The sequence below is a fragment of the Gouania willdenowi genome, chromosome 5 (genome assembly GCF_900634775.1).
Source record: "Gouania willdenowi chromosome 5, fGouWil2.1, whole genome shotgun sequence".
Lineage (NCBI taxonomy): Eukaryota > Metazoa > Chordata > Actinopteri > Blenniiformes > Gobiesocidae > Gouania > Gouania willdenowi.
Window position 1 is genome coordinate 17831368 of NC_041048.1, and position 9928 is coordinate 17841295.

The 9928-nt window shown below is 36.4% G+C and overlaps 1 protein-coding gene across 2 annotated transcripts; it reads right to left on the reverse strand.

Moving 5' to 3' along the window:
• Positions 1 to 39: 39 nt before the first annotated feature.
• On the reverse strand, positions 40 to 8717 carry LOC114463260 (uncharacterized). Of its 2 annotated transcripts, none has more exons than XM_028446696.1 (15): positions 8597 to 8717; positions 8136 to 8291; positions 6691 to 6801; positions 4613 to 4713; positions 4415 to 4538; positions 4308 to 4349; positions 4094 to 4209; positions 3010 to 3066; positions 2867 to 2924; positions 2539 to 2765; positions 2204 to 2260; positions 2048 to 2099; positions 1870 to 1965; positions 1651 to 1689; positions 40 to 788 (listed from the first exon to the last, which is right to left on the reverse strand). In XM_028446696.1, the coding sequence occupies exons 3-15, from the start codon at positions 6764 to 6766 to the stop codon at positions 160 to 162; spliced, it is 1674 nt and encodes a 557-aa protein (XP_028302497.1). In that variant the 5' UTR covers positions 6767 to 6801; positions 8136 to 8291; positions 8597 to 8717; the 3' UTR covers positions 40 to 159. The 2 variants fall into 2 exon arrangements, with proteins under 2 accessions (XP_028302497.1, XP_028302496.1); XM_028446695.1 differs by having other exon boundaries at positions 6691 to 6934.
• Between the last annotated feature and the right edge of the window lie 1211 nt (positions 8718 to 9928).

Here is a 9928-nt window from a genome sequence, read left to right on the forward strand (position 1 = left end):
AATAATAACTTCTCCAGAACAAAAATAGAGTGGAAGCATTCAAATAGGAAATAAAAAACTTTATTAAAACAAAATCAGTTAGGTGAAAAGTTTCGAGAATTACAAAATAATGGTTAAAATAATAAAATGAAAATATTAAAACAGCAAAAATAAATTAATTTAAATGGGATTCACAGTTTTTTTAATTTCCTTTGCCCTTGCTGTGTAGGTTTTCCGTTTTTTCCTTGTCCACTTCCTCCTAGACTCTCTCCGTGGTTTGACCATCGTCAGCTCATTAATGAAGCATCTAGTCTGAGAGGGAAGATGAAACAGAGGCAGTCCCTGCAGAAGCTCAGGCAGGCCCATATCGCTGCTGTGAGCTTGTTCTTGGTGAGATCTAAATTTAACCAGAAGAAAACGTCCTCTAGCTCCATCAAGCTGCTTTTCTGCTTGAATCAGGATCATTGATGCTGTGAAGGTATCAGCGTAGGGAGACCTCATGTGTGGCAGCTCTTTGGCTTTTTCTTCCAGCTCAAAGTTTGTTGAGAGTGTTGTCCATCCCTCACATCTCTCCAATGCTCTGTGGTTTAATATGAGCACAACTTTGCCGCCCACGCTGTCCATCTTCAGCAGCTGTGCATACAGCCATGGTAGAGGTCCCATCATGCACTGCTGCTTTCTGCTCCACTGGTCCACAGCCACACTGAAGCCCAGACTTAAGAGGCTGGACCCAAGCTGACATATTGACTCTGAAACACCATCATCAGGATCTGGGGGGCTCAGCAGGACCACATGTCCTTTTCTGCAGACTTCAAAGACAAGGGGAAGAAACACCAGTGTCAGATTCAGGGTTGGGGTCAATTACATTTTTCAATTACAATTACATCTTCAATTATCCATGTTCTATTACAATTACAGTGACTGGCATTTTTACTAATTACAAATAAAATTATTATTTTTCCTCTGAAAGTTAATTACAATTACGTTCACTAAAGTTCAAATTACTGAGCCTTTGATAAATAATCACATAAAATGTAACCTTCATCTTGTGTTAGCTTTCTGTTAGCATCTCTTATGATAAGGGGTCAGTTTGATCCATGTCATAAATCAGCTGTAAAATACACAAAATATTATATATCATCTAATTTGTTTCTCATCTCTTGGTTACCTTGATAGGCTTTTTAATCAATTAAAATATAGGTATTAATGTTTTTTGTTTGGGCATCTGAGCCTTTTTTCTGTCAGTGTACCCCGAGATTACATTTGTTTTGGAAAAAAAAAATAAAAAAAAATCCTGAAGAGAACTGACAGGTAGTGGGAAAACTTGATATGAAACACATTTTAATAATTGTTATACGTATGTGTAAGACATAGAACTGGAACTTGGTTCCCCAGTTTTACGTTGAATTAAATTAAATTGTAAACAACAGTTTTTATAGAGTTTCCATGGCATATACAATTACAAAATCAATTATCTGAACTCAATTACAATTCCATTACGATAACAACAGCAACCAATTTTTCCAATTTCAATTCATGATTACCTCATAATTGTAATTAATTGTCAATTACAAGATTAACAATTATAATTGACCCCAACCCTGGTCAGATTTAATCAGCTTTTCATTAATACAAGTGCTTTTATTGTTGCTGTTTTTTGTAAATACTCACTTTTGACCAATCCACCACGATGCCAACTCCACGCCCATTCTAAAAAAACATTTACAGATCAATGTTTACAAGTGCCTTTCACAACAACCTGGTACAACTGTTTCACAAGTACTAATTTTCTTTTTTTTTTTTATTGCAACAGCAACGTAGACAACCTACAATTGTATTTTAAGTGTCCAAGCAATCATTTCAAAAGGGATTTTATGAAATCAAACTTACTTTTGACTAAGTCGTGGAAAATATAAAACATGATCGCAATCACACAAATCAGCAGCAAGCCACCAACCACCAGCAGAGCCCAGTGGCCTCTGTCTGCTGCAGGAAAAATAAATAAAACAAGGTATAGAGATCATTTTTACCACAAAAAAAAAAAACCATGACTTTGAGATGGACTCACGGTGGGTAATGCAGAAAGGACCAAAGTCATGTTCTGCTGCTTTCACTCTGATCTGCACAAATTAGACGGAAGTTATCATTTTACGACCACAAGGATATATATATATATATATATATAAATAGAACTATGATATGATACAAAAACAACCAACTTTACCATCAAACACGGTGAAAGCAGGTCTTCATCAATGTTTTCAAATTCCCCTGTTCTCACCTGAAACACACACACACACACACACACACACACACACACACACACACACACACACACACAGATCAGAAAACACTGTTGCTATGTAAGAAAAAAACATGGTCTGTATTAAGACACTTACTTTAGATATATACACATATATACAGTCCTAACCCCCATCAATATAATGCTGTCAACATAGACGTGTGCTTGGAATGAGGTTTGAATTGGAAAAAATGACAGATATAATAAACAGGTTTGAAAGGTTTGAGGCCAGAGCTGAGAGAATGGATTTTTCTTACCCAGAACCCTTTGTGGTCTTGTTTCCACGTGCCATTAACCAGCTGTTGTTTGGGGACATTGAACCTCATGCAGCTGCTGTGACTGTGGCAGAGCCACACTTCACCCTCCAGCCTGCAGGGGGCAGACACGTTCCATAGCAGTATCTGGCTAAAGTCCTTTATTCTTCTCAGGTGAAGAGACACTGTCACATTATCCCTCATATTCCTTTGTGATATGTTTAGAAAGTCTAGGGAATAGACAAAGTACAAAATTAGATTGCAGGAGATATGATAAACCACAAATGTTTCCTTTTTGCATACACAACAAAATATTTTTAGATATGTGCACCTGTTTTATGAAAAGGGCACAGATGCAAGCTCCTACCCAAGATATCCTCATCCCACACCTGCAGAAAATACAAACACATAAACAGGCCTTTTACACAATTCTCAGCTATTTTAGTGACAAATATCAGGAATGATGTGGAGTACCTGGAAACACATGCAGAGGGTCACTGAATACTGAGGGATGATTGTCTTGTTCCAACCCTGCTTACGGATAACAAGGGTTTAGAAATCACAGCAGTGACCTTTTCTTACCACAGCTTTTATAATGTTTATTTCGATTTAAACTAGAAATTAGAAATTTGTTTTGATCTAAATGTTGTACTTCAAATAATGAGCACAAAATGTTTCCTGTAAACATTCTAATAATTGCTGCTAAACTGGAACTGCTGCATTTTGTAATGTTTTTTTTCTCTACTTCCTTCCTATAGATTTTTTTTATATTGAAGAGCTACGAGCACATATGACAATGTGGTTTATTCTGTGTCTCTGTCTATCTCTGTCTGTGTGTCTATCTGTTCAAAATTAAAAATTAAAAAAAGAAGCAACAGTTATCTTCTGGGCTGGGCCCCTCCTTGTACCGTACATATACCAAAGCATGTAGAGCAGGAATGGGCAACTTCTATCACAGCGAGGCCAAAACATTGTGATTGTCTTATCCGAGGGCCACAATATTAACATTTATGTCAGTATTAAGCATAACGATGAATCTGAGTATTAAGACAGGAAGTAGCAAAGGGGTTTTTGTAGTTGTTCGTTGTATTTTTGTGTAGCTTTTGGAGGTTTTTTGTGTATTTATATATATTATATGTGTTTGTTTGATTTCTTGTGTGTTATATTTGCATTTTGTTTATTGTCAATCTGTTCCGTCTTTTTTTTAAAAAAAAAAAATTTCAGTATTTTTGTCACTTTGTGTAATTGTTGTTTTGTGAGTTTAGGTGGTTGTTATGTGTGTCTGATGTCCTTTTGTGTGTTTTATGAGTCTTTTTTGTACATGATTTTTTGAAAAAATCTCTTTTGGGTTTTTGTTGTTGTTGTTTTGTGTGTTTTTGGAGTTATTTTGTGTATGATGATAGCGTTCATATTACTTCCAATTTCTTAAATTACAGTGGATTTGCAGCACAGAATTAGACGCCACCCGTTGTCTATGTCTGATGTAGAGTGTCATGGTCTGTCAGAGACAAACGTTGAAAAATACAGAAAGATTAGAAATGTCTTTCAATTTATTCACCTGACAGTTCCCATTCTTCTCATACTGGACACACATGGATGGAAGGCTGTCATTCCTGCCAATCTGAAGCTCCACATGATTCATCTCTGGTTTTGCTACAAAACGCACTACAGGCACTGTCAGAAAGACAATGAAAAGCTAGCGTGGTCATAATCCTCAACAGGTATGAAAAGAAAACCAATTACAATGTGATTTCAGGATTTTATATGTTTACCTCGACATTGTGGTACATATTTCTGCAGCTGTTGAGAACAAACTGGGGGGGGAAACAACTGTCAGTGAAGCTCTGATAGCTTTTAATGGCAAATAACAGAATATTACCTTCATTAAGTGATGGAGTGATAACTTTCTGCAAAAGATGATTAGCAGGTGTTTGTTTTGCAGGATAAACCAACACCTGACTACTGAAAGGAAAGCCATTCGGTTGAGTTATCACCAAAGAGACCTGCAGCAGTGACAAACACACGGGGTTATGAAGAATGACGTAGCAGAGGCTAAAGTGCAGGATGCGTGCGCTACCTCAGCTTTGTTTTGGTGTTGAAGACTTTTATGCTCCACTGTAAACTCCACCTTTTTGCAGACAGGCATCATTGCTATACTGTAACACACTGTCACAGATGCTGTTTCAAAAGAAAAAGAAAATGTTCAGCTGAGAATGCATTACTACTGATTTTTACTATTACTTACTTACTTATTTGAATTATTCACTTATAAGTTTATTTTGACATCTGGTTTAAACATTTGTCTCCTTGCTTTTTTTGTTGCTTATTTCAAACGTGCAAGTAATACAAGAAATTAAACTGAAAAACACACACGAACAAACTAATGAGAATAGTCAAAACAACAATAATGTGAAGCCAGGGGTGGACTCGGACAAAAATTAATTCCTGGCATTTTCTGTCCAACCCTACATTATCAGTCAGAGATGTTCAACATGTGGCTCTTTATGTCTCATTTTTAATTTTAATCACCCCAGAAAAGCTTAAGAGGGGACACTTTTAAACCCCCTTTTATCTATATTCTTAGGCCATTATGCAACTTCCTTTGTCCCATTTTCAAACACGTTTTTTTAAATTTTATTTTAGCTGCCCTTTGCTAATAAATAGCTCTTTTTGTCCCATTTTGCAAGTTCTTTTTGACACTTTTAGAATAGAATAGAATAGAATCAACTTTATTGGCCATGTAATGTATGTTATACACACAAGGAATTTGACTTGGTGAACTGTGCGCTCTCTAAAAATGTAAACATTAAATAATAACAATTAACTAGAAAAAAATATAAACAGTAGACAGTAACTAAATAAAATAATATAACAAGATAACAATAACAAGATAATAATAATAATAATAATAATAATAATAATAATAATAATAATAATAATAATAATAATAATAATAATGCAGTGATGAGTAGTGCAGGTGAGCATTTAAATTAAATAGTTTGTACATGAACATTCTCAGTGACAGCTTGATCCAGGGTTGTTATGTTTAGTTCCATGGTTATTTCACAGCAACAGGTCTGACACTCTTTGACTGTTTAGTGTTGATCAGAGTTACAGCCTGGGGGAAGAAACTGTTTTTATGGCGGGTAGTTTTGGCGTACAGTGATCTGTAGCATCTGCAGGAGGGGAGGAGTTTGAACAGGGTGTGTGCAGGGTGTGAGGGGTCTGCAGTGATGTTTCCTGCCCGTTTCCTGACCCTGGACAGGTATAAGTCTTGGATGGAGGGCAGATCGATACCAGTGATCTTTTCTCCAACTTTTATCCAACTGTTGTCGTTTCTTAAATTTTTTTTGGCCACTTTTCCTTTGAATAAGCTATAAATACCAATAAATACCACTTGTTTTCTTTTTCTCTTAATTTGGCCTCTTTTTGTTCCCAATTTTTGCCCTTTTTTCGCAATTGTTTGTTATATGTTGCCCATTAAAACTACTTTTTTTTTTTCCATTACATACCAGCTGGTTCCGCTTTATTTGCCCATTTTTTGGCCACTCTTGACTGCTTTTGGTCCATTTTAGCCTCTTTACACTTTTCTTGCCATGTTTTTGCCACTTTTGGAGCATTTTTGGACACCTGTTTCCATGCCTGCATCCACTCGTTTGTCTAACAAAAAAAATGTACCGGCCCGGCCCACCGGGACAATGCCAGATGGCCTGTCCACCCATCTATGAAGCCAAAATGTCCAAAAAAATAGTAAGATGAAGCATAAACCTTTGCCTCTTTACTGGTTTCTAATCTTGACTTTATAATTTCCGTTCGCACTTTTCTTATTAATGCTTATTAATGATCACTGTTAGCTGTTTATTCTTTTATTTCAAAATCTGTATAAACTTTGTAGTCTATTATATGTTAGGAATGGGTTCTATCTGACTGTGAAAAGGCTACATCAGGAAATGTTTTCTAACCATGACTTTTATTCTTTCATTGTCCTTTGTAACATTTTAACGCTCTGTCAAATCCTTGAAATAAAAAAAAAAAAAAAAATAATTTTTTTTTAACTGCTTCATCTTTTCTCAAAGTGTCATTTGCTTAAAGGTGAACAGAATAAACTGACGTGAAAAAGTACAACAGCCCTTGAAACAACATAGAAAATGGTACCATTGAATGTAGCGTTTAGCTTTGCTGTCTCCTTGCTGAGGTCTTCATTATCAGAGCTGGAGTGTTCCTCCACCATCCAGTCTTTGTCAGGAGGGATGTGGAGCTCTGCGTCTACTGACAGACACAACTCACATGTTTGGACTGAACAGCAGAGCTTGATGTGTGATTTGATGCTTTGAATTTCCACTGAGTCGTCGTCGGCCAATAGAAGCATCCAATCTTTCACAGTGCACTCAGAAAGACCCTCATGGACAAAAAACAAACAAGACATTTGTATTTTACTGAGAACAGTGATTGTTAGCCAGAAGTAAAAATAACATTCACGTTACTGTAATTGAGTTGCTCTTAAGTGTACTTGTACTTTATTGAGTATATTTTTGTGAATCAGTAACTTTACTTGTAATTAAGTATGTTTTAAAATATGTAAAGTAATTCACTACATTTCTACACCCAACAGTTCCTGAGTAAATGTATATTTACATATATAGACATACATATATACATTGACATTGTGAAACTACAAAAAATTAAATGACCAGACAACAATCATATGCATCACATCACAGCCGACCAATCAGATTAAATGTAAAGCACATCGCCAAAACAGCATTGAACAGAGGTCATTTTCTCAGTTTTAGAGTTTATAAACGTAGCTATACTTCAATAATTCTTTTTTCTTTAACTTATTTTATGAATTTTATTTCATTTTAAAAAGAATTGTACATTTTGACAAACCTTTTATTTTATATATTCCTTTCGTGGATAATAAATTCAGTTCCAATTGTGCAAGATTTGGTCTCTTCCTTTTTAAGTTTATACATGAGATGTTTACTGTGTGCAAGGGAACCGTGGAGAAATATATTACCAAAAAAAAAAAAAAAACGCCAGGGGTGAAAGTAACTAGTAACTTTTACTGAGAGTACTATTTAATCGAGCTACTTTTTACTTGTACTTGAGTATTTTATGTATGGCTTATTTGTACTTGTACTTGAGTACAATTTCAATCAAGTAACAGTACTTCTACTTGAGTAGCATATATCAGTACTCTTTACACCTCTGTTGTCATCTGCTCTGTCTGAAATCATTGCAACCTGTTACCAAACTTTTAAAGAAATGCCTGATCTGTTTACATATGTATATATACTTTTATTTATTTGTATTAATTAATATTATTTGTAATATTTTTGAACCTCATTTTTCATTGCACACTTTCCGTAACCTTGCTCCTTCTTTCTGAGTGTGTCTATAATTTTTATTATTAGTGTTGTTTTTTACCCCTTTCGGATTTATAAAGTATTTTCTGATTCTGATTCTGACGCTGAAGTTCAAAATCAATCATCACAGACTTTCCAATAATCACAGGAAATAGAAAAGACAGAACTGGTAAAGCAGGAAAAATAAGAAGGGTTTATCACATCACAGCTGTCTATCACTGTGTCACATACCTCTGAGCAGATTACATCCACACCATCAGGTCTAACCATCTCCAAACTAGAAGCTGACAGGCAGAGAGTGGTAAAAAAACACCAGACGGAGCATTGTGTGGTAAACATCCTGCCTCAGGTGACTGAGGAGTCCTGCATCCTTCAGCTCTACATGCCCTGGGTTAAAGAGTACAAATTTATACTGGGATTAATGTCAAAGATCTCCATCACACCACACGTGTATGTATGACCTTTGTTTGTTATCTAAAGATAAATATACAAAAAGATTCAACTGTTTTGTTTAACCCAGAACAAAAACACCATTTCAAAGGCGGAGTAGGTGTAAGAATAAACAGAGCTGCGTGCCATTAAAACCAGTTTAAACATTAAACCCAATGTGACGCGGAGAAGCAATGGGAACATATTGTCAAACTACAAACAAATAAATCAAGTTTCAATCAGTTTAATAAAAGGTGACTTACTGGATTCACAAGTCAACGTTAGCCTTTTCCCATGGCGTTCAGCTCTGCACTTTGGCACTTTGGTGAGCTCTCTCTCTCTCTCTCTCTCTCTCTCCCTCCCTCCCACTCTTAGCCTGACACTTCCTGTAACTGATATGATTCACAAGGCTCAAAGTCTATGAGGATTACCTGAGAAAACATGCTGGTATACTTAACACGGCAGTTCGACTGGTTTGACTGCAACATGTTGGATCGAGCACATTCATTCATTGATGTGACTGAGGACCAGTGACGTGCCGTGACCACTAGGATTGGGTAGGCACGTTGCAAATCGAGACCACCAATTTCAATTTCATATGTTTCTGCTGGCAAGTATTAATTCAATTCAAATCAATTTTATTTGTGTAAATCAATTTCCAACAAAGTCATCTCAACGCACTTATCAAAATATAAAATTCATAATAAGAAAGAAAAAACCCAACAAGATCCACATGAACAAGCATTTAGCCATCTAACAAAATCTACATCATAAACACCATTAAAGAAACATAAAACAATTATTTTATATAGCATCCATACTCTACCAACAAGATATATCTCATGACACGGCAGCGCATCCGTTGTTTGTGTTGGAAACACAGAAACACAGAGGAAATGGCAACAACACCAACTCAGAACAGCATCAGTGAGGAGCATCCACAAAGCCAATCCTTCCTTTTCTTCCATTCACTGTAGAAAGACCTTACCTTTGCTGAAGGTCTGGTAGCTCAGGTGTTGGTCTCCCATCTTTTAAAAGCTGTCATTTTTCCTCAAAAAAAAGTTTCTCTATCATCTCTGGCGCTGTCATCCTGCCTGTAGTGTTATCCCGCCCACTAGCTAGAAAACGTAGCAGCAGCAGTCACATGGCATCTATTCACTAATGTACTGTAAACTTACGTATAGCATTTAGCATAGCACGGTTACGTGCCAAAGGCAGCGTAGAGAGCTGCCTTTGGACGTAAATAGTTGTCATCTTGGGGATCTGACTGCGCATGCGCAAACACGTAAAAACACGCAACGGGAACGGAGGCAGAGGAGCAACGTGCCTTTGGGAGTGGGCGTGGCCTCCCTCTGCCTTACAGCGGAGTGAAAAAAAAAAAGACTGTGCAGCTGTTCCAGGAAATAGTGCTATTTAGTAATTTGGGCTATGATACGCACAAAATGCGGACACTTACAAACTTATAGGTACTGTAGGCTATTGGAAATGGAAAAATAAATAATTTATAATTATATTATAATAAAAACAAATAATCAAAATATCAATTCACCCTTGGGTAGGCACTGCCTACCTTGCCTACCCTGATGGCACGTCAC

Coding starts and splice junctions, on each gene's coding strand:
- LOC114463260 (XM_028446695.1), bottom strand. CDS start 8,243: ATGTTTACCACACAATGCTCCGTCTGGTGTTTTTTTACCACTCTCTGC. Junction 4,539..4,612: donor AACACCAAAACAAAGCTGAG/GTAGCGCACGCA, acceptor TCACTGCTGCAG/GTCTCTTTGGTGATAACTCA. Junction 2,261..2,538: donor AAGACCACAAAGGGTTCTGG/GTAAGAAAAATC, acceptor TGTGTGTTTCAG/GTGAGAACAGGGGAATTTGA.